Source organism: Mytilus trossulus, chromosome 10 (genome assembly GCF_036588685.1).
Source record: "Mytilus trossulus isolate FHL-02 chromosome 10, PNRI_Mtr1.1.1.hap1, whole genome shotgun sequence".
NCBI classification, from domain to species: Eukaryota; Metazoa; Mollusca; class Bivalvia; order Mytilida; family Mytilidae; genus Mytilus; species Mytilus trossulus.
In genome coordinates this window covers 545,799-572,246 of record NC_086382.1, presented here as the reverse complement: position 1 = coordinate 572,246, position 26,448 = coordinate 545,799, and the positions used below count along the sequence as shown (strand labels likewise).

At 32.1% G+C, this 26,448-nt stretch overlaps 1 protein-coding gene across 1 annotated transcript in view; it reads right to left on the bottom strand.

Annotated features, from left to right (window-relative positions):
* Positions 1 to 26,448, bottom strand: part of LOC134685981 (uncharacterized) — a 46,246-nt gene that overhangs the window by 7,491 nt on the left and 12,307 nt on the right. Inside the window, exons 3-6 of the mRNA XM_063545694.1 lie at positions 16,557 to 17,219; positions 10,069 to 10,178; positions 3,924 to 4,118; positions 607 to 765 (exon numbers count right to left, since the gene is read on the bottom strand). Of these exons, the coding sequence (XP_063401764.1) occupies positions 634 to 765; positions 3,924 to 4,118; positions 10,069 to 10,178; positions 16,557 to 17,219 (1,100 nt within the window). The 3' untranslated portion in view covers positions 607 to 633. The remainder of the gene's footprint in view (positions 1 to 606; positions 766 to 3,923; positions 4,119 to 10,068; positions 10,179 to 16,556; positions 17,220 to 26,448) is intronic.

Sequence of the window (26,448 nt, the reverse complement as noted above, 5' to 3'; positions counted from 1 at the left end):
AATTGTACCACTACTGTTTTTTTTACATTTACAAACGTAATTTGATAGATAAGTATTAGTTTGTGTTATTAAAAATCTTTTTTTCGATTAGTCCAACTTTATGTGTATGCCGGGTTATTAAAGAGACGATAAATAATGATACACAGAACTAAATCCTGTATTGTTTTTGTGAGAATTTGTGTCGGTACGATAAAGTTTAAACGTTTACTGAACCAACGAAAAAAATATAAAGAACTCTGTAATTTCATTTGATATACTGAATGATTTCAATTTTTCAATTTTCCACCTCACTTTTCTCATTAGTTTTATATACCTTTGTATTATTAATATACAGACTTCATAATCAATGGTGTGCTCCTTACTTTTTTTTATTTTTCTGTCCTCACTTGATTTACAAGATTTGAAGATCGGAAAACAACTGTACGGTAATATTTTATTGCATTGTACCTCAAGTAATAAAGTAAACGACACATGTATGGTAATTAGTTCAAATTATTTGATTAAAAACTAAAATAGTCACAGATTTCACAACGTTTTGTGTTGATCTCTAATATTTCTTATAAAGAAAATTCAACCGTATATCAGAAACGTATCTAAATTATTTACCTTAGATAACATTTTAAAGGGCATTTTTTACTTGTCGCCGTTTGTTTTTGTACAGTTGATACGTCCATCTGTAGCTCCTGCATTTTCAGAAGACGTTAATATATCTCCTTCCTTTACAGATTCATCTTTATATTCACTACTTGCTTCATATCGGAAACACTTTTAGCAAAAGAAACAAAAACATATTATGACTGCTATGCATATATTATAAAACTATAATTAATTGTGAGCGAGAGGTTAGGCATGCCACAAAACCAGGTTCAACCCACATTTTCTCTACAAATGTTCTGTAGTAAGGCAGGAAAATCAATTGTTATATTATAGTTCGTTTCTGTGTGTATAACATTTTAATGTTGTGTTTCTGTTGTGTCGTAGTTCTCCTCTTATATTAGTTGTGCTTCCATCAGTTTTAGTTTGTAATCCGGATTTGGTTTTTTTCTCAATCGATTGATGAATTTCGAACAGCAGTATACTACTGTTACCTTATTTACGAAATTAAATAAAAAAGAGTGCACACGCTGGAATGTCTCGCCTGCTTTACTGACCATTGATTTTAAGTTGATACTCTCTACTATAAAGCTTTACTACAAGTATTACACAAAATTAAAAGGATAAAAAAAAAGAGTTCAAGGTCAAATAAACCAAACCGGAATTACATGTACACCTTACAATTATTCCATACATCGATTACAGTTGGCCTATTACCTATAGACTTCATGCAGGGACTTCTTAGGAAGAAAGATAAGAAGTTAGCAATATCCTTTAACTCTACTTTCCGCTATATAGATGACGTTCTTTCACTAAACAATTAAAAATTTGGTGACTATGTGGAACGCATCTATCCCATCTAATTGAAGATAAAGGATACTACAGATACAGTTAAGTCGGCTTCATATCTTGACTTACATCTAGAAATTGACAATGAGGGTCGGTTGAAAACAAAACTTTACGACAAAAGAGATAATTTCCGCTTTCCAATTGTGAACTTTCCATTTCTAAGTAGCAACATTCCAGCAGCACCTGCATACGGGGTAAATATCATCCAATTGATACGATATTCCCGTGCTTGCATTTCCTATAATGATTTTCTTGATAGAGGGTTACTGCTCACAAGGAAGCTATTAAACCAAGAGTTCCAAATGGTGAAGTTGAAATCATTCCTTCATAAATTTTACGGACGCCATCACGAGTTGGTTGACCGTTATGGAATAACCGTTTCACAAATGATATCGGATATGTTCCTTACGTCGTAACTACAATCCCCTTCGCTTTCATAAATGTGAGCTACCGAATTAGACTATTTACCGAATTTGTAATCAAATAAGCAACACGACGGGTGCCACATGTGGAGCAGGATCTGCTTACCCTTCCCGATAACCTGAGATCACCCCTAGTTTTTGGTGGGGTTCGTGTTGTTTATTCTTTAGTTTCTATGTTGTGTCATGTGTACTATTGTTTTTCTGTTAGTTTTTTTTTTCATTTTTAGCCATGGCGTTGTCAGTTTGTTTTAGATTTATGAGTTTGACTGTCCCTTTGGTATCTTTCGTCCCTCTTTTTCTAAGAATAAACTTAACAAGGAAAACTAACATTAACCATTGAACCATGAAAATGTCAAGGTCAGATGAACCATTCCAGTCAGATATGTACACCTACCAATTTATACTTAGATGCATTTAATATAAAAGACTTATTGCTTATCATCCTTAAAGTATCTAAAAAACAAAGTTAACCTTAAAAATACACATTGACCATAGTAAAATTATACACCAAGTAAGAACAATAGTTATCAAAAGTACCAGGATTATAATTTTATACGCCAGACGCGCGTTTCGTCTACATAAGACTCATCAATGACGCTCAGATCGAAATAGTTAAAAAGCCAAATAAATACAAAGTTGAAGAGCAGTGAGGATCCAAAATTCCAAAAAATTGTGCCAAATACGGCTAAGGTAATCTACCTCTGGGGTAAGAAAATCCTTAGTTTTGAAAAATTAGAATTAAACAAGACTTATTCAAAATCCTTATAAATGTATAGTGAATTCCTTGCATTCCATCGAAGCATAAATGATACTATGTAAATAGGGTTTCTTTTCTAAATTCAAGTTTAAGTTCCCGAAATTTAAGACACCAGCTTCAACTTTGAATTTTCATATTAATATTTGAATATATGCTTACGATATTTATATTGAGCGTCACTAAATCGTCTTTTGTAGACGAAACAAGCTTCTAGCGAACAACATTAAGGCCTTGTGTCTATGATAAGAAGATCTTTGATCCAGGTTCTATTGATTTTCCCTCTTCTAAATTGCCTTGAAGTTCTTTATATTGCTTTACTTTTTTCATAGCTTATCGGTCAACCAAATCGTGACAATGATCGTAAAAATTAATTTTTTTTGTGGATTTTAGTGGGTTTTTTTTCACAATACTGTTTGAACAGTTTTGCACATTTAGGATCGTAAAAAGTAGGCAGTAAAATACCAAGAGAAATTTCAAAATTGATCAGCCAAGCAAAATATATTGACGAAAAAGCAAACAAGTCCGAGAAACACTACATGTTTCTACTCAATATCTGCCACCACTGCGATACCAATACAACTACATATTCAGTGAAAAGTCGGAATCGGAAAGAGGACAGGAATGTGGTTACGACAACTGGAGCATATCCATTTTCACCTGTGACATAGATATTCCTTAACCATCAAACAACTCATTAGGGAGAACTTTAACTTAACTATTCGGTACCTTCACAATAAAATTTAGGATACATTCTACCCTTATAAATATTGAATCTTTGAATACGTTTTTTTATTGATTAGATATAAATAAAAAAATGTGGCATGAGTATTGTGAGTGCAAATGAGACAACTCTCCATCCAAGTCACAACGTATAAAAAGTTAACAATTATAGGTTACGGTAGGAAATCGTTTGCTGTTGCACATCCTCTGCATAACATGTATGGACGACCTTCAACATGGATCCTTGGCTCACATCAAAAAGCAAGCTATAAAGGGCTCCAACATGACTAGTGTAAAACCATTTAAACAGGAAAACTAGTAGTCTGGTCTTTATAAAAAAAATATTAAAACAAACGATTAACACTAATGAACCACACCAATAAACGATAACTACTTTTTAAAACAACAGTCTCTTAACTTTAAGATGTCGGAAATCTAATAACTGAATAAAACTATTCGATTTGTGTGGAGAATGGATAATAACTGACCTTTTAAGCTTACTGAAATGTTACTCGGGCTATCTGCAATAAAAGTTTTATTATTTCATCAGCAACAAAAAAGAATAGGAATAAAAAACTTACTTTTATAACAGATGACATCCATACAAATCCAATATTTTCTTCTTCGTGTTCATCATCTCTTCGCTTTTTCCTTTGCTTGAACGTCCCCAAGTCTCGGCCATCATTTGAAATACGTTCTAATAACTCTTTAGATTTACAATTCAAATGAATTGAATTGCACTTAGATACAAACAAGTCACCTAGAGTGTTGTCAGCCTAAAATATCAAAAATATACAACTTAGACCCAACTGTGATGAAAATAAATAATTCAAAATTTGGTGCGATGTTGAACGCATCGATTCCAGGATATAACTAGAGATAAAGGATATAACATATACAGTTAAGTCTGTCTCATATATTGACTTACTTCTTGAAATTGACAATAAAGGTCGGTTGAAAACAAGATTTTGCGACAAACAAGATGATTTCAGCTTCCAAATTGTGAACCTTTTCTTATGTAGCAACATTTCAGCAGCGCCTGCATATGGAGTATATATCTCCCAATTGATACAATATTCCTGCGCGTGTATTTCGTATCATGATTTCCTTCATAGAGAGTTGCTGCTCACAAGGATACCGGATATGCTTCCTACGTCGTAACATCAATTCCCTTCCCTTTACATGAATGTGACCAACCGAATTAGACTATTTACTGGATTTGTAATTACATAAGCAACACGACGGGTCTGTTGTCAGTTTATTTTTAGATTTATGAGTAAGGAGGTTCCTCTGGTATCTTTCGTCCCTCTTTAATTGACTCAATCGAATCATCCAATGCCTAATGTTTGAAATGCCCGTTGATGTTGATGTTAACCGTATTTCCGAATTTTGAAAATATTAATGGATGCAGCTTTGAAATGCAGTATTGACAAAACAAATAATATGTTTATTAGTATAACACTTCTGTGTTGACATGAATATGAATAATGTGGTCATTTTTATAAATTTTCTGTTTACAAAATTTTGATTTTTTCAAAAAACTAAGGATTTTCTTATCCCAGGCATAGATTACCTTAGCCGTATTTGGCATAACTTTTTGGAATTTTGAATCCTCAATGCTCTTCAACTTTTTACTCGTTTGGCTTTATAAGTATTTTGATATGAGCGTCACTGATGAGTCTTATGTAGACGAAACGCGCGTCTGGCGTACTAAATTATAATCCTGGTACCTTTGATAACTTTTTACACCACTGGGTCGATGCCACTGCTGGTGGACGTTTCGTCCCCGAGGTTATCACCAGCCCAGTAGTCAACACTTCTGTGTTGACATGAATATCAATAATGTGGTCATTTTTATAAATTTTCTGATTACAAAATTTTGAATTTTTAAAAAAAACTAAGGATTTTCTTATCCCAGGCATAGATTACCTTAGCCGTATTTGGCATAACTTTTTGGAATTTTGAATCCTCAATGCTCTTCAACTTTGTACTCGTTTGGCTTTATAAGTATTTTGATATGAGCGTCACTGATGAGTCTTATGTAGACGAAACGCGCGTCTGGCGTACTAAATTATAATCCTGGTACATTTGATAGCTTTTTACACCACTGGGTCGATGCCACTGCTGGTGAACGTTTCGTCCCCGAGGGTATCACCAGCCCAGTAGTCAACACTTCTGTGTTGACATGAATATCAATAATGTGGTCATTTTTATAAATTTTCTGTTTACAAAATTTTGAATTTTTCAAAAAACTAAGGATTTTCTTATCCTTGGCATAGATAACCTTAGCCGTATTTGGCATAACTTTTTGGAATTTTGAATCCTCAATGCTCTTCAACTTTGTACTCGTTTGGCTTTATAAGTATTTTGATATGAGCGTCACTGATGAGTCTTATGTAGACGAAACGCGCGTCTGGCGTACTAAATTATAATCCTGGTACCTTTGATAACTTTATACTCTAATAACTGCTTGAGCACAGGTTTCCAAAACACTTAGTATCCTGAATTTTGACAAATGTAAAAGTTGAATAGAAACTGATTACCAGATGAGCGGTAACTAAAATTTCGTAATATTTTTAAAGTTAAAATACATTGCATCAATCGGATAGAGATATTATGCAAAGATTGGAGTCTATCGGGGAAATGTCCTTATTGGTAACAGTTAACTATGTCATGTAATCATGTTCGCACATGAAGTGATGAAGGCAGAGCAGGAGACTCTTATGATAAGTAGTTATCAAAGTTGCCAGCATCATAATTTAGTACGCCAGACGCGCGTTTCGTCTTCATAGAGCTTTCTTACAAATCGACGAAAGGTACGAACGAACGTAAACGGAGCATATATTACATTTCCACAATTACAGTTAAAAGAGTCTGTGTTATTTCCGGTAAAACAGCATTTGTGGGAGGGCGTCATGGTTGTGGATTTCATAATGACGTTTAAACACACAACATGCTTGGGAGATAGACGTATTGACGTCCAGTGGGTATTATTTCATGAATGTTCAGTACCAAAACACAATCATACGCTATAAAAACGATCCCATAAAAGAGACTAACTCTGGTGTATGAACACACCACATAGTGCAATGAATATTATCCAGGGAGAGGCGGTGATTTACCAATTATTAAATGATCACCTGTATAAATCAAATATATTTTATTATAGGATTAAACACATTTCTTCCAGAGGTTATTGATGTGTAAACCGGGGCGATTAACTCACAGACTGAATTAAAGTCCGAAAGAAAAGTTTGTTAGTAAGAGCCCCGGTTTACACATCAATAACCTTTATATGTTTAATCCTTTTAATTTGTAAGCCAAATATTCGCAATTTCTTATTAACATTTGTTTGTGAGAAGGCTTCTACAATTACCATCACATGCACAACTGACCTTAGCCGCCTTATTGACTTTTTAAAATAAATAAATGTTCTACAAAACCCAACAGAAATTAAAATAAAATAACACCTACCTCCAAAAGTTCATTTTAATGAGGTATTGTCAAATTTGAAGCGTACACGTAACGAAATAATCTTTCCCTTTAAAGTTTTCATTCGTACCACGTCGTGTCTGCTATGACGTAAATTCGCTAAATCGTTCATGAAATTTCGCGGAATTTTCTTTAAATCTTATTGTTATACATTTTTCGATGCTTTAGTGCATTTATTTTATTTATTTATTGTTGTTTTTACATTAGAATAGAACCAACTGTTATACATTTGTTTTTTAGTCTCAATTTGCTGAGAATTCCAGTTTCCCTGCAAGAATGTGTATCGCGCATGAACAGATTATGAAAGTAGTTTCGGAAACATGGTTTATCGAAGTGTAAACCAAGAGAAAATTACGTATTGACCAATCCAATTTAAGTATTTAAAGATATGCAAATCATAAAAGAATTATTGTCAATTAAAGACGCTCATTACAGGCAAAATAATCACAAGTTAAATTTGCTACAAAATGTATATGACATAGCATGAAGGTCATCTTTTTTTTCATTTTATTATTGTGGGCGGTGCAAATAATGGAATATTTTATTTTTTTTTATTTTTTCTCAGGGAAAGGATATAACTGTACAAAATATACTAAGTATATGGAAGACAGAAGAAAACATACTCATTATAACAAAACAAAAAAAAGACGTCCAATCCACCTCCCACAACAATTTTCCAAAAAAATTACAATGTAGTTGCAGTTGTATTACTTTGGTTAAGTCATGCAATATTGTAATTTTTTTGGAAAATTGTTGTGGGAGGTGGATTGGACGTCTTTTTTTGTTTTGTTATAATGAGTATGTTTTCTTCTGTCTTCCATATACTTAGTATATTTTGTACAGTTATATCCTTTCACCTGGTGGTATTATATGTTTACCTAGTTTACGTCCCAAATCCTATATAGCACGAAAAATATAATTTAATAAGTGTCGTTGTATGTAGTGTAATGGTCCTCAGTAGGCTAACATTAAGGGTGAAATGCCATCGAAGGATCATGATGATTATGTCAAAATAAAAGATCCCTAAAACTTACGTATGATTCATCAAGCATATACGTACTTTTCGTCAATTTGTAAGAAAGCTCTCATAAGACTTATATGTGACGACCATATTAAAACAGCTGTAAAGCCAAAAGCACAAAGTTGAAGAGCGATCCAAAATTCCAAAAGGTTGTACCAAATACGAATAAGTTAATATGTGCCTGGGATAAGAAAATTCTTTGTTTTTCGAAAAACTCAAAGTCTTTTAAATAGGAAATTTTAAAATTGATATTCTTGTCAACACCGCAGTTTTGACTACTGGGCTGGTGATACCATCGTGGATGAAACGTCCACCAGCAATGGTGTTGACCCAGTAATGATTATAGTTATCAAAAGTACCAGGATTATAATTTTGTACGCCAGACGCGCGTTTCGTCTACATAAGACTTATCAAGAAAAAGTCATCCATCTTAGGTCACAGTACGGATTTTAACACGGAGTGTTGACTCACATTAAACGCAAGCTATAAAGGTCCCAAAATGACTGGTGTATAACCATTCAAACAGAAACCAACCGTCTAATCTATAAAAACACGAAAAACCTTTTTACCTATTACGTCTGTATGTTTTGTTCAATATAAGGAATTTTCTGATACTGTCATATAAATGAAAGGTTTCGCTAGCTTTAAAACCAGGTTTGATCCTTTGTTTTCTAAATAATAAAATGCCTGTGCAAAGTCAGGAATATAAATTAGTTATCAAAGTTACCAGGATTATATTTTAGTACGCCAGCCGCGCGTTTCGTCTAGATAAGACACATTAATGACGCTTATATCAAAATATTTATAAGTCAAACAAGTGCAACAGTCGTTATCCATTCGTTTGTTTTGTTTAACCTTTTGATTTTGCCCTTTGCTTAGATACTTTTCTTCGGAGCACAGTATTTTTTGTTATTTACTTTCTATCACGTGAAGATAAACGACTTGTTGCAGAACAGAAATGTTTACCACTACCATACTCCAATTAAATGGACGAATGTATTTGATAGTTTAACAAGCAAGATACCACCTACAGTCCTTGGATGGTGTAAACTTCCCACTTTAACTTACACCATACACCATTACACGATACACCATACATCATTACAGCATACACATTGTATCTTTACACCATACACATTACACCTTTGCACCATATACCTTATACATTACACCATACACCATTCCCCACTCTATCTACACGAGCCGAAATTACCCGTAATGTAATTAAAGGAGTAGGTCCGGTAAGGACTCATTTTGGCCTCAAATTTCAGTTTCGTCTGACGAAAGATTTTGACCACTTTTTAAACACTTAAGTGTCTATTTCACTTGATTCAATTAGTATAAGTGAAAGATCTTAACTTAGTCATTAAAAACGATCCGATTCAAGCTCAAATATGGAAAATCTCTCAAATATGCCAAAAAAAGTCACTTTTCAGATGGTTTTTGTCAAAAATGAAAGTGGCCGCATCCGTGTTCATCCACAACCTTTTTATATGTTATGTATTATCATAAAATACAACTTCCATTTCAATATTAAGGATGAACACGAATGTGGCCACTTTCGTTTTACAGGGAAACCGTCTAAAATTTAACTAAAATGATAGAATTTTGAAGATTTCAGTAATTTAGCATGACTTAATGGTGCTACAACCCGATATATGTGCATTGTATTGTCAAAAACAGCTCATATTTATGTAGCAGAAGCATTCAACTGTCCAATAAATATATAATAGTTTACATTTTAACAATTTTTTAAAACTGTTATATTTTAAGGGCCAAAAAGGGGTCTTACCGGACCTACTCCTTTCAAATATTAAGGTTATTATTATTGTTTATGTTTACACTTCGAAAAAATAAAATAAAACGAACTTCGTTTTCAACCAGTAAAATGTTACTTAACACAATCACACCATTCCTCAAACACCATTACACCAATCTCCTTACACCATAGCACCATACACTTTACAACATTGCACCATATGCCATACACCATTACATCATAAACGTTTATTTTGGAAGTTTACAACATTAAAGGTCTGTATTAGTTATTTAATAACAGCATAATTTAATTAGTAAAACTATGATCGAAAGAGTTAACTATTAAATTTCCTCTTACATATTGCATTTGAGGAAAGTTTAATTAAATAAACTTCATTTTCAATAAAAAAAGTCAAGCAAACACATACTTTAAACTTGATATTGAAAGAACGTACCTCTATGTGGAAGTATTCAATATTCCAATGAACACCACGTTCCAATTTTCTTCCTTCTTCATAGCCAGAAGCCAATATCATAGAATTAATTCTGTTTGTCAAAACTTTATCTAAAAAAATCCTCTCGTATTAAAATCCATTATTTTTTAAATGATATTCTGAAAGATTTGTTAACAGCATCAGTTTCATAAACATAATGTCGGATATAATTATATATAACTGGATTCATATTTTATATTTGTGTCTTTTTTTGTGTTTCAATTGTAAGATCTATCTGAGAGTTGAAGTGTGAAGAAAGTGCTGTACATCTTGCTATTTCATTTAAATTCAAGTAATTTTTTAGTAAGAACATTAAAATAAGAAAAAATAAATAATTAAAAACCAACTGTTGTAAAATGTAAACTTTGGAATCAGATATTAGCTTAATTTATGCTGATTCCGAAAAAAGTATGGTCTTTGCCCCTGTTTATTTACTTTATTGGTAAAAAGTATCATGATTTTTGTAATTGATTTTAAAAATTAGTTGATAAGCTTTCAATCAAAACAGGTTGAATGATTAAAATAATTTTTAAAAAAATATATTAAATACATGTTTTGAGGGGAGACAACACTGCAAACATCCTGGTTTTTGTTTTGGCAGTGAAAATTTAAAACTTATTTGATGCCACTGTAGCTCTTTTCGGACACAAGATATTTTTGAAAGGCTAAAAACCTATAAATTTCATACAGTTTTGATTATGTAAAATGTGCATGTATTATATCTTCATGGGTTTGCACATGACCTGATTTCAGGCTTTTTATATGCAAATTAGGCATTTTTTACTCCAAGTTTTCTGGAAGGAATTAATTGAATATATTAAAAGTACACTTTATTTTTATTGCGTTATAAACTAGAGAACATTCTGATCCCAGTGTTATCTAGTTTTATACAAGTATCTTTATCAGTCCACCACTAAGGGTCACTTATGCATAGTCGCTGAAATATGACGTCATAGAAAACAAACTGTTGATTGTACCTTTGTAACTTCACAATGATTGCAAAATTATAAAAGTCTAGTAAATTGTTACATGAAAATAATGCAAAAGTAGCTACTTCTGGTTTACAAAAGGTCAATTCCGATTGATCTCCTTCCAGGTCGTATATCTAAAACCGAATGTTAATGTTTCTTTGACTTCATCTTGAACCAATAAAAATTAAATAATTCGAAGTTCAAAATCTAAAACGTCAAATCAAACTTTACCCTTGACCTTGACCTCAATTTAAAGGATATGAAACAAGGACATTCAATCAAAAGAGCTTAGGTATTCATTATCATGATTATGTACATGTATTGTTAATGAATTATATCACCATACAGCTAATTTTAGATACAAGAGGGGAGACAATTGCAATTAAATATCTACATACATGTTCCCTTTCATCCAAAATGTTGTGTTACTAAATGTCACAACTAACAATTCTGTAAAAGTATTATGTCGATATTTTATACAATATCTTAAAATGATAACAAGCCCAAATTTAGAATATGATTTGACTTTTGACTTTAACCAAATTTACTTTCTAATGGACCAAGGACTTCAAACCAAAAATTGCTTTCCTCTCCGGAACACATTTGATTGATTATTTGTCTGTTTGGTTTGAGAGTTGTTTTGGTTTGTTCGTTGGTTGTTAAGTTGACTGATAAAACTCAGACCAGACTATAGGAACAAATAAAAGGAATTGAGAGCCTAGATTCTATTCGTACATGAGGCAGAAACATGATTCATTGATAGATGTGTTGGTTGGTTGGTTAAATTGATAATAAAATACATGGGACCGAAACTCTAGGAATAACCAAAAAGGGACTTGAGACCCTAGTTCCCTTATCACACACATAGGACAAAAAATGATTTATTGATGTATAAATTGATTGATTGGTTGGTTGTTTAATTAATTGATTGATTGGTTGATTTGTGGGTTGCTTGATTTTAGTTGGTTGGTTGGTTAAATGACTGATTAAACCCATGGGAGTATGCATATAAGAATAAGGGAAAATGAAGTTGATAGCATATATAACCTATTATACACATAGGGATGACACATGATAGGTTGATAGGGTTATAGATTGCTAGGTTAAATGGTTACTTGATTGATTTTTGTTTGGTTGATTGGTGGATTGATAGATGGATTACTGGATTGAACGTCCCCAGGCTGACCGAACGTGACAGTGTCTTTTTACATCCCGCACACCCAAACTGACGTCCTGGATGCATTATTAACAAAAACTAACATCTTTCTGATAAGAATTTTCTCTATTTTTCTACGGAAAATCGGACTTCATGTTTCACTGTTTATTGTGTGTGCATTTTGTTTTAAAATGGAAGAATAATTTTCTTTATTTGGATGAGGAACGTTTTTATTCTAAATTGGTGGGTGCGAGGTGGTTTTTGTGAAGTCACGTGATGCTCGTATATATATGTCTGGGAAAATATATACTATTCCTTTTTAGGGGAGACCGTTGAACAGACAACAAATGTTTTGATAAGAGTAACATAATAACTATTGATTTTATTTTTTACAGGTCATTTGTGTCTGATCATGAATGCTTTTCTCGTACACATATTGACTGGAGCACAGATTTGTTTTTACAAATTTAAATGTAGAAATTCACTAATAATTAAGAACTTGAGTGCGATTACTATGTCAAAGATTTTAATTTCTCACTCAAGATCAGGACGTAAAGCGGCTAGCACATGTATGTATAGTGCTACGGTAATAAATTTTCTAGATTCATTTTACAGGTAAGCTATTGTCTAATCGCTGATCACTGGTCTACATTCATTACATGCACACCAAATTAATGCGGTTGTTATAGTTTTTTTTACAAAAGATGTATCAATTAATTTCAGAAAATACATGAATTGGAACATATTTTGGCAGGGATTGACTTTTATTTCGGAAGTTTTTGCGCATAAAAAGTTTTGCAATTTTATAGTTGGATTAACAGCACAGGTGGCGTTTTTTCATTTCTATAGATTTTCGGTCCCTGTAGAACCAAATTGGGGAAGTGTGTTGTGGGTAAAAAAAAAAGGAGGAGAGGTGAATTGTGATAAGATACAAGTTGAACATAATAGCTGCAAAGTTTGAAGTTTTAATTTATCAGAGCAAGTTTTTTATGTAATAAAAGTGCTCAACCAAGTTCATTTAGAGCAAATCAAATACCTGATCATTCTGTATTATGTTGGGAATTTGAAACCAATTTTGATAACATAAACGAAATTTGTTCTATTGATTTGTCACATAGTGCTCACAATAGCTTGAACAAACGAAATAAAACATATGTTTCATATGATGTAAAATAACATCCCAAGTGATTGGATGACAAATAATGATGTATTGGATAAAATTGATATGTGAATAAATAATATACAATGTTATAAAGGGAGACAATTTGAAGTTGATAAATTATATAATAAATTTGTTGAAATTCTTCACTCTGAAATGAATGATAAACTAGAAACTAAGGTCAAAGTTCTGAGCAGTACAAACAATCGAAAAAGACGAATAAAGAAACCATGGTGCAATGACAATCTAACAAATGAATGGAACATTGTTTGCACGGCAGAAAGAGACTATGTAACTTGTAAACAGGGTAGCTTACAACAACAATTACGTTAAGACTTTGACAAGCTTACATAAAAATATAAACGTCAGTATTGGTTCCACTGCCAGAAACAGCTGGTTAGTTTTAGTGACAAGGATGCAAATCAGTTTTTGGCGTAGAATTAGTCAAATTGGTATCGGTAACGAGAGACAGATGCGTATTCCGAATGAAGTTACTTTAGATGATGGAACTATATCTAACAATTTAGAAACTAGTTTAAGTAAACGGAAAAGCAGTTTTCACAGTCTATTGAACCCAAATGTAAATGCAGTCTATAATTAGGTTGTAAAATGTATTCTTAAAGAAAATATTATTTGTACTGATTTAGATAAGGTAATAACTATGGATGAGGTTCATAAAGTTGTAATGAATGCAAAAAAAAATGTAAAAGTGCAGGAATTGACCTAATTCAAGCTGAGTTTTGTAAAAATATTTCTATTATTTCTATTTTACATAAATTATTTAACTTATGTTTTAGTTCTGGTAATGTACCAAATATGTGGAATAAGGGAATTATAACATCAATACCAAAATTCTACGTCAGATCCAAGATACCCTTTATCTTATAGGGGCATAACTCTAGCTCCATTCACATACAAGCTGTATTGTAGTATTATAAATGAAACATTAGTTAAATGGTTAGATGAAAGGGAGATAATACACGACGAGCAAATCGGTTTTATGAAAGGCAAAAGTATAATTGATCATATAAGCACTATAACATCAATAATAGAAACCGGGAAAAAGTATGAATTATCATCATATGTAGCTTTTATAGACTTAAAGAAAGCGTAGGACTCAATTAATAGAGTTTTTTTGTTTAACAAACTCAAAAATGTAGGTATAAGTTCAAAGTTTATGTATTTTTTTTAAACTTTATACTCTAATGCAGAATGTAGCGTACGTGTAAAATGGTAACATGACTGAATGGTTTAATATTGATTCATGATTGAAACAAGGTTGTGTTTATCATCTATAATGTTTGATATATAATTTGATTGATATTTATTCGTTGAATATTGGTATTAACATAGATGAAGAAAAAATAGCTATTTTGTTATATGCTGATGATGTTATTTTAATGGCAGAGAATGAAGAAAATTTAATATGTGTTTTTTTCAGCGAGCAAGGACATGTGTTTGAAATTGGAATTATATGTCTTTGCTGATAAAAGTAGGAGCACAAATTATTTGCATAGCAGATATATTGTAGTACAGAGAATAAATCTAAAAATGAAATATTAGGAAAGGTTAATTCATTAAAAAAAACTGTCTGTGTATATACTAATATTATAAAATAGTTAATATCAATCATATTGAAACATGATCAATTGCAGTAAACGTTTGTTTGATTAATTTTTTTATGCCTGCTTGTAAATCAAAAGCAAATCCATCAAATAAATTGGTAGTCGGCAAGTTAAAAATTTAAAGTATTATAAACGATATCAGGATGGAGCCTGTTTTTTTATTTGCTTATTAATTGATTACATTACTGTCCTTCTGGTATCTTTCGCCCCACTTTTACGATTAGTTTTAATGTGAAAATACTTGATTACTGATTACAAAATGTAATTGGTTAATCCGTAAACGATTACTAATTACGATAATCCTATGCTTGTACAGTATTACGTGTAATGAAACTTAGTTTAGAGAATATAATTTATATAATAAATACAAAAAGTTTCATTATAATTGTCTTCATATAAATCAATTGATAAAACGGGCAAAACGGGAAATGTGCATCAAATAATTATTACAGAATTTATTGAGTAATATGTTCACATTTGACAATAAACGGTATATAATATTTTGATTTAATCATTTATAGTAAACCGTCCGAATGTTTAATAAACGTTAATATCAGTTAAGAAATGTCTGTGTCACAGCTTACACTCAGAGAGAGGCAAGTCAAAAATAAACTGACAACACCATGGCCAAAAACGAAAAAGACAAACAGACAAACAGACAATTAACTATAAACAAAACACAAAATAGAAAATTAAAGACTGGATAACTGGAACCCTACAAAACAATGGGTTGATCTCTGGTGCTCCGGCAGGGTAAGCAGATCTTGCTCTACATGTGGCACCGGTAGTGGTGCTCATGTTAGTAAACACCCAGTAATAAGTCTAATTCAGTAGGTCACATTCGGGTAACGAGGGACGGGGTTATAAGTGAATATAATTCTGTTTTTATAACCCACATACCCGTACTCTCTTCTGACAAAAATACTGACAAAAATACAGTCTTCAAGAGAAGCGATTTCTATCAAGATTACTTTGAAAGGGGGTAGCTAGATTTTTATTCTACAGTTAACCACATATATTGTCGTTACCACAAGCCGTCCTTTTTTTCGAATGATACTTTTCAGCGCATTTGTAATTATATGAGCAAAATGATTGTGGTCACATAAGGATCCGTTTATCTCCTTTGATACCACTTTGGTTTGATGGGTCCATGTTGCTTATTGTTTAGTTTCATGTGTAGTTGTTTGTGAACCTGTCGCTTTCTGTTTTATTCCAGAGCATTATCAGTTTGTCTTCGACAAGTGCCTTTTTATATTGAAGGAATTTATATTTTCATGGTCAACACGACTGATACCACATGTAGAACAGGACCTCCATGGTGTTTAAACCAACCATCTAAATGGGTTCCTGCAAATTGAGATATTTATGCATGCATTCGATCATTATCTTGATTGTTGAACAATGAACCTTAATGCCAGTTTGTATTTGTTCATTATCTTGGCGTATCTTTTGCAATAAAAAACTTCATTGCTAAATGTTCAGGTAAAAATTCAGTCAACTTCTGTCTATTGATATATGATTCATAAACATATACCCACCTATTGTATCTCTCTGTTCTGAATTAACACCTACTACCCTGCCATCTTTGTCCTCTATACCAAAATAAAGACAACCACCATCTTTATTAGCAAACGCTGAAATGTATTTGAAATGATCTGCCATATTTTTTGCAATATTCTTTTCTGTATTTAAGGTCTTGAACTGTACATCAACATTTTCTTGCCGCAAATTAGTGACGATTTCACATATTTTATAACTACCTTTTTCAACTGGTTTTGGTAATTTCTCTGAATCTCCTGTCTGTTTAAGGATACAAACTGTCTTTTCATATTGTGATTCATATACACTTGATGCAGTTGGTATATATAAATAGTTTTTAAGGCTATATAGCTCTGGGGACTTCTTCACAATGATTATCAACCGGTTTGAGTCACAATCACCTTTCCTTTCTATAAAATCACAAAAGTTTTTACGGAAGGTTTCCAGTAGTTTGGTCTCAATCTTTTTATAAAAGTCATCAAACTCTTTCGATGTTATCCGTTCAGAATATTTAACAATATTGAATTGAAGTTCAAATTCGTGAAGGCTTCTTTGTTTTGAATTTAGGCATGCGCAAATCAGCTGCAAGATAATATCTGTCTTTCCATTTCTTATATCTACATCATGCACATCAAAAATGTTGTAACTCTTTTCTTTTTTCACTGTAAGTAAATATATTAAGTAAATGTGTTAAAATTTTAAGTGATGTGAGTATACTATTGAGGATATGACTGTCTCAATATGAAGTATGCAGAGAAAATGACAATCCCGATTTATTATGAAATGATGTTTTACAAAACAAATAAAGGACAAAAAAACGGGGAGGTGTTTATCAATGTATGTTATTATTTTGGGAAATTACTAGACTTCAATTTAACAAGATCTTCCCTTTTCAATACTCAAATGACAGGGCTAAAATAGTCGTATTCCTTTCTCGGCCTGTACTAGACTTTTATTTCAACTATATCAAAATCGACCTATTTTATTAATCTTAAATTTTTAACTTTCTACATTTTCAAATAATTTAAATTCCCATTGTAAATTTTGTTCTAAGATAAATACATGCATATGAAATAACCATTATGGTGACCATTTTAACAACTGCATAAGTTAATACAGCACAAATAATTTAAATTTTCCCTTAGACTGAATTTGAATACATCAATGCACATGTTTACCAGTACCTTATTTTCGTTAAAGAAAAATGTAGTTTAGTATGGCGTTCATTATCACTGAAATAGTATATATTTGTTTAGGGGCCAGCGGTAGGACGCCTCCGGTTGCGGGAATTTCTCGTTGCATTGGAGACCTATCGGTGACCTTCTGCTGTTGTTTGATCTATGGTCGGGTTGTTGTCTCTTTGGTACATTCCCGATTTTCATTCTTAATTTATGTGCACGACTACGCAAACCATTTTTCATCACACATGCTTTGTCCTTGTCATTTATCGTATACTATGTTTTCTTTGTTTTCGTCACAAATCAAATAACTTGATTTATATGACAATAAGGTTTAAACCAAATCAAACTATACAAATATTTTCTATACTTCTAGGCAAATATTTTTTTCAGAATGGTTGTTCCTCGTATTAAATAAGTACCATGTAATCTATTTAAACCATGCACTGAAATATGTTTTAATGACAATTTATATGTGATGCATATATATGTGGTAACAAAAGGAGATCTTAAGTGAGAGTGTTTATTAAAAATATTAAAATATGTTGAATTATTTGATAATTTTAGGAAGAATTAATCCACAAAGCTGGAGTATTTTGATACAAATATATTACGAAAGCTTATCACATTTAAATGTTCTACTAACACGATTTATACATCTTCTTAATGGGGTGCACCTTTTTATAATCTAATAAGGCAAGATGATACTTGGAACAAAAAATATTGCTTAACCCAATTTTGATATAACTTTTGATAGGCTATTTAAGCTATTGGGGAGCTGTTTGATTGAATAGTTTTTGGTTGTGTAAGACTTAATTCTTAAATCAACTAAAAAAATCAATACGATGGCGTTTAGACTGGCGTGCACCAAATGTACAGAGAAAAATTGACGAAGTCGGTATATGTTAGTTGCACGCCAGAGGAACGCTAAAAAACGTTAAACGCGCGTTTCATAAGTTTAAAGTACGTCAAAATACAAAGGTATACGCTTGGTGAACGCTACAACTCGAGGGAATTTTAATGCTGCATAAAAATTTTCATTGAGCTCAAGCGTGTGTCTAGCGTATAGCTGTACGCTACACGCATGTAATACATATGCTACATGGGCGTTTAACGAGCTACAGATAAGTTTGAGACACGTTTAGGGTACGTAGTATACGGTTCAAGATCGTTCGACTTTAACTAAAACGTTTGCGGGTGCACACCCCAAAATAGAAAGTTCAAGACACGACTAGGACGCGTCTCAAATACGTCCGAGAAGCTTTTTTCCATCGTAGCGTGCATTCCTTCTACGTTAAACAAACGCCAGATATACGCCAACATACATTTTGTGAACGCCCGATAAACGCTTAGGTACTCTGCTTGTGCGCCCAACGTACGCTTTAAGCTCGTTGTGCACACGTTACAGATATGATTGACCGGTTTGAATGCATCCAAAATTACTAGCGTATTTGCAGCGTACATGATTTTTTAATTCGTCCGGCGTACGTCGGAGCTATACGCTGATGTGTGACGCCGGTATAACATTTCTTTGTTGCAACGCGTTTTTTCATATTCTTTAAACTCAATCATATGATTAAAAGAGTGAACACAAAAGAATATACAATTTCGAAAATTCAGTTTCAAATTGGCAACTCTTTTCAAAATATCAAAACTTTAAAAGACGAGTTTTCATTCCTTATTGTGAATTTTCTTCTTTTTTTTTGAACGTTGATGCACTTATGGCAAAAACGTCGGTGTACATATTTCACAAATCAATCTTTGTGTTTAGTATAAAAAGAAGGTGCGGTATGATTGCCAATGAGGCAACTGTCCACAAGAGACCAAAATGACACAGACATTAACAACTATAGGTCACCGTACGGCCTTCAACAATGAGCAAAGCCCATACCGCATAGTCAGCTATAAAAGGCCCCAATAAGACAATGTTAAACAACCCAAACAAGAAAACTAACGGCCTTGTTTATATAAAAAATGAACGAAAAATGTTTAGCTCTATCGTGACGTATTAGATATGTTTGAATAATTTAAGTCAGGGATTTCGTAATAACACATCATTTGTAACCAATACTTCATTTTTCCGACGTAGTCGGTATAGTTTCGGTTTGTGCCCTTTGAACTAAAGGACGCTTAACAATGGCAACAGAATACGCATGCTCGAAAATCTTTCCTGTGATTTGACAAAATGCTGTCATGGTGGGTGATTTAGTTGTGTTTGCAAAAACGTCTCGAAAATTATATCGTGATTGAAAGCAAGTGAAAAACTATAAATATTTGATCTAGATGTTACAAAGATTTATATTTTTATTAAAATAATTGTTTCTCCAATAGCTCTTTGCATCCATGACAGCTGTTTACTCGGGACAATTATATAATTTTTAATGTTAATTTGTTGTACGAACGTACATGACTTTTAGAACGCACCTAAGCATGTGAGATTTTCGCGGGGTTTATGTGAATGTAAACAGAAAGATACGACTTATACTACCAATAGTTTCTAGCTTTGTTAACCACGAATTAAGTTTAATGTAAACAGTAGTAAATGTATATTTGTTTCTTGTTATTTGCACTGCATTTCTTTAGACAAACATTTTTTTTAGGTGCCATCACAATATTCTTATATAATATTGCCTTAATATAAACAGACTTAGTAAAGACTTTCTTGCAGTTACATTCAGATGGAGATTTTATCAAAGAGGTCCTGCATCAGTAAGTCATTGTGCTTGTGAAGGTTATCGAAATGATAGTTTTAAACAGATACTCAAATTTAAATACGTCGGATTTCTTTTTTAAAGATAGTTCTTGTTTCATATATACATTTGTACAGATTGGGGTTTAAAGTTCTGTCGTACCTGCAGAAAAAGAAGTACATTGTATTTCATATTCAAGTGTTATATCTGATATCGTTCATAAACATGATTCCGTAAACTTAATTCGTAAGGGTTATACATTTGACACTGTAATAAGATCATTCAATTTGGTCCTTGACGGCGCTAGGTCATTGTGATTATTTTCAATGTTAATTATAATGTACAGCTATGAACAATCATGGTCTGACATTCCGTCGATATTTATATTTTGGAATTTGACAAGGTAATGCTTTTATTTACAGCTTATAACTTGTTTACACCAAGTAAATTAAATAGATAAGATGATTAACTTCAAAAGGACAAGGACAAGTGTAAGCTGTTATTATCACTAGGCATCCGTTATCTGGCATGCGTTGTTGACGTCAAAAGTAAAAGCACTAACATACTGAACGCCGAGGAAAATTCAAAACGGAAAATCCCTAATCAATTGGAAAAATCAAATGATGAAATGCATCAAACAAATGGAAAACAACTGTCATATTTATGACTTGGTATGGGCATTTTCAAATGTAGAAAATGGTGGATTTAACCTGGTTATATAGCGCTGAACCTCTTACTTGTATGACAGTTGCATCAAATTCCATTATATGATCAACGATGCGTGAACAAAAACAGACATACAACTTGAAGGTAAAATACTCAAAATAAGGTACAGCAGTCATCACTGTGCCAAAATCTCAAAACAAACAAATATGTAACAAAAACGCACAAAAAGCATCTATCAAATTTTAAAACAATATTCTTTGCTTTGCGTGTTTAACGACAAAAAATGTAAACGTCACACAGGAAGACTTTAACATCACATATATCCTATAAAAATAATGTAAAAGAAACCGTAAATACAAGGTTAAAATGTAGAACGTCGTTTTCATTATCATTCCACATAAACATTACTGACGTTACAAAATTAAGTAATGTTATGCCAGTTGATGAAATAATCTTGTCTAAATAAATTTAAACTTAAAGGATTTCTATTTGTATTCAAACATATACTATAGATACTGGGTTTTTTTTCAAACACATGTTAGTAATGTTCATTGTTTTTTTATCCCAAAAAATTACGTATAACATCAAGAAGAAATGATTAATGAAGTTATTTTTATTTTATTGCCAAAAAGATGGAGATTTTCATTTCAGACGGTAAACCAATTTGTACATCTTTTTTCCATAAACATTTTTCATTTGATTAATGTTAAACTAATAAGGAAAAAATATTTTTTTAATTAAAGTGTAGGATATTTGAATTTGAGTTTCAATTGCTTATATCCTTACACATGTTACGTAGGCAATGAAAATGTACATTTGCAATAAAAACAAAATATAAAGTAACTTATTTTTATTCAAAATGGTGTTCATTGTTCTTTGGGGAAAAAATCTTTAAAAAAACACCTTCCACTTTGGGAATTAGTTTTGCATAAAGTAGTTTTAGAAATATCTAATCGTCCGTAGTCTTTTTCAGAAACTCAGTAAATTTATCTGCAAAACTATAATACGAAGCAAGTTATACCCCTGGTTTGCAGTAGAACTGTTTTGCTGGAATGTAGCTAAATGAGGATTTAACGATTTGCGTTTTTTCATATTGTTTTAAGGATTTTGATTCTATGAAAACCTCTGCATTTTCCACCCTGTACACTACCATACCATATGAAAAATTAAAAACCCGTCTCAAAGAAATAATCTACAATGCTTTCCTTCATAAAATTATTACTATACGCTACAAATTTCTTGTGTCTGGATATAATTTTTCATATTTTGTTTAGTAAGTCTTATAATAAAACATGCTACACCGAAGAACAAGAGATCAGTATATGAGAGTTTATCATTGACAACATATAATTGCTGAATTTGGAGGTAGATTTTTCATCAGCATTTTTGCTTTCCTATTGGAATCAAATGGCCATCTCTTCGGGTCGACCTGTACATACATGTATTACTAAGAGTTTTTTCTTGCACAAGAAAAAATACAAAGGGATAAAAGAAGCTAAATATTGAATTATATACACTCAGGTATAATTATTATGTTTTTCTTTTAAAAATTCACACTTTTCCCGTACTTATTCTGCTGATGAACATAAAATCAAGGAAATTACAAATACAGCTTCCTCTGGATTATTTCTAGACCTTTACCAGCGATCGTCTCGGTGCAAAAATTTTTGACAAAGGAGATGGTTTCAATTTCGATTTTTTTTTTCCTCACCTCGGAGGCGGATTTAGGGGGCAGGGGGCGGCCCCCTCCCTTTTGGGGAAAAAATTGTTTTGCGTATATAGGTAATCACTGAAGCATGACTGGAGCATGCCCCTTCTTAGACAGTCAGTGAGCCCTCACTTATGAAAATGTCTGGATTCGAATGTGCACCGTGCTAGTAACATACCATATGCACCTGATTACCGGTGTCTTAGAAAAAAATCTTCGAGTCTGTGTTTTTACAAAGAAATGTCTCGTCCTTCTTCAAAACAGGTCTATCGAAAAGTTCCAAGACTAAATAGACATAAATATTCAGTGTCTACTTCCCAAATAATACAATATGGTCTCCAGTTTTAACTATATATAAATTATAGGTGCTGAAATTGTGCATCTTTTTAACTTTCTTTAGTTTTCCTGTTATTTGTCTTCAGTGTTTCTTTTGGTCGTATGACTTTTAAATTGACTTTGACGTATTTATGTATCCCGTCTCTTTGACGTGACTTTGACGTATTTATGTATCCCGCCTCTGGGTTTTTACATATGTGCGATTCGAACACAGACGGTTTCCGTGTGTGTTATTTTTTTTTTTGGGGGGGGGATACTCTTGTGTTTAAAGTCATATAAAAAGAGTGACCGCTGAAAAATAATGTTATTCCAATTATTGAACCAATGTATAAATAAATCACTAACTCAGACTTCACGATTTTATAATTTTTTTCGCGTAATTTTCGTCTAATCATCATTTTTTTTCAATCGGTCAGTGTTGTGAAAATATAACAGGTAATTAAAGTTCTGGTTTTGAGGCCGAAGTTTAACGATTGTCACCTGTTTTTCAACAATCAACAAAAAAGCATGGATATTGAGCACGTGTTGAACATGTACAATCAGATAATAGTTTATTTTACGGACATCCATGCGTATTGCGATTAACGGAATTTTACGAGATGAAAATATGTCTGAAAATTGCTTCCTGGTAGGAAGCAATTAAAAAATAAAGTAAATCTCTTCTTAATATGAAAAAATTTAAGAATGTTCTGCAGAAAAAAGTATATGTACATAAGTTTTATGATGAAAACTGTCCATTTAGTTATAAAATAACATATGCATTATTTTTTTTAATTTCAGGTTTCTTATGACTTTAAAAATGCTTAATATTTTTCAAATAAGATATATAATTAATATTGTTTTATAGAAGATATTTATCAAGATATCTTATAAATAGTTTTTATATACGATATCTAAAACATATTTTAAATAGTCTTGTAATAAATATTAGATATCCTGCTAATATTTATTTCTATAAGATATCTTATTAAAACATTTTTTATTAGATATCCTTTTAAATATTTTATATATAAGATATACTTATAAATATTTTATATATAAGATACTTATAAATATTTTATATCTAAGATACATATAAATATTTTTTAAATAGAACATCTTCTGAATATTGTTTTAAGATATCTATAAAAATTAGATTTATAAACTCGTACCAATAATTTTTTATCGAAGATATCTAAAAAATACTTTTATTTATATCATACTTATAAATATTTTTATAAAAGATATCTTATGAAGATTTTTTTTATATTTTGTATTATATATCGCTTAAAAACTTTTTGTATATGATATTGTAGATACTTCATATGATAAATCATAGAGTTTATAAGATACTTTATATCGTCTTCATATCTTGACTTACATCTAGAAATTGACAATAACGGTCGGTTGAAAACAAAACTTTACGACAAAAGAGATGATTTCAGCTTTCCAATTGTGAACTTTCCATTTCTAAGTAGCAACATTCCAGCAGCACCTGCATGCGTGGTATATATCTCCCAATTGATACGATTTTCCTGTGCTTGCATTTTCTATCATGATTTTCTTGAAAGAGGGTTGCTGCTCACAAGGAAGCTATAAAACCAAGAGTTCCAAATGGTGAAGTTAAAATCATCCCTCCGTAAATTTTACGGACGTCATCACGAGTTGGTTGACCGTACTGGAATAACCGTTTCACAAATGATATCGGATATGTTCCTTACGTCGTAACTACAATCACATTCCCTTTCATGAATGTAACCTACCGAATAAGACTATTTGGTCCGAGACCACCATTGTCTCCCTTGATTCTCGTTGTTCACAAATATAAACCCAAGTGTTGACAGTGGGTTACTTGCCATTAATTTGTTTACCCCTTCCAAATTTATTTCTCCATGTTTAATGCCTCAAATTGCATGTAGGGGGGTGAACTTACACTGTAAAAAATGTGGGTCCAGAATTTTATAAGGAAAGTAGTGATTTGGTCCGGCTGAAAAAAGTTTAAAATTAGCACTTCGGAAGCTGTCAAAAGATTTCAAGACGCCCGAAACATACAATTGTCCATATTTTGAGTTAGAGCCGATGAAGTTTTCTATACTTTTGATATAATTTGTCCCAAAAGTAGTACAACACACTGTAAAAGTTTCTTTGAGAAAGCGCAGGTGGGACTTTTTTTATTTACATTTATGTTCTAAAAGAAATGCACTACGAAATAATTGTGTTCTCGGACCATTTACCGGATTTGTAATCACAACAAATCGGATATCTTACCTTGTTTGTATTGGATACCTTAACTTCACAAAATTCCGTACAAACAGCGATACATTGCCGGCTCAACTGTTTGTTCTACTAAAGAATTGTCCATTAGATTGACTAAAATTCTGTCCGCAATTAAAGAGGGTCTTCAGATATGCTGTGAAACTGTTTACTCGCGTAGTGGTATTAACAGTTTGTGGATTCTTAAAAACTCTAAAGAACTTCTGGATAATTTTAAATCTCGGTCTTTTTCTGAAATTAGTTCTATTAAAACTTTTGATTCTTCAAACTTGAATACTACCATTCCCCATGTAAAATTGAAAAACCGTCTAACAGAAATAATCCACAATGCTTTTCATCATAAAAATGGTATAATACGCTATAAATTTATCACTTTGGGATACCATAAGGCATATTTTGTTAATAAGGAACAAAAGGGTAAAACATACTACACAGAGGAGCAAGTAATCAGTATGCTGGGGTTTCTGATTGACAACATATTAGTTGAATTTGGAGGTAGACTTTTTCAACAAATTGTCGACATTCCTATGGGAACGAACTGTCCGCCTCTTCTTATTTTCATATGAATCGGAGTTCCTTCAGACACTTGTCAAAAACAAGAAGATCAAAGAAGCCAGGTTATTTAATTTTACTTTCAGATATATTGATGATGTTCTTTCCATCAACAATCCGAACTTTTCTGATTGGGTTCCATTAATATACCCACCAGAACTAGAAATCAAAGAGACCACAGACACGGCTTCCTCCGCCTCATTTTTAGACTTATAATTCGAATTTGACATACACAGTCATGTCAGTACCAGAATCTATGACAAACAAGACGATTTTAATTTTGAAATTATCACCACCTTAGAAGTAATATACCAACTTCACCTGTATATGGAATATACATTTCCCAACTTATTGGGTATTAAAGAGCTTGCAGCGCCTACTCAGACTTTGTAAAACGTCACCAGTGTCTGAGCAGAAAGTTGATGAATCAGGGGTATGTCATAGAACGTCTCGTCCTTTTTCTAAAAAAGTTCATCGGAAGATACCCAGAACTTATTGATAAATATTC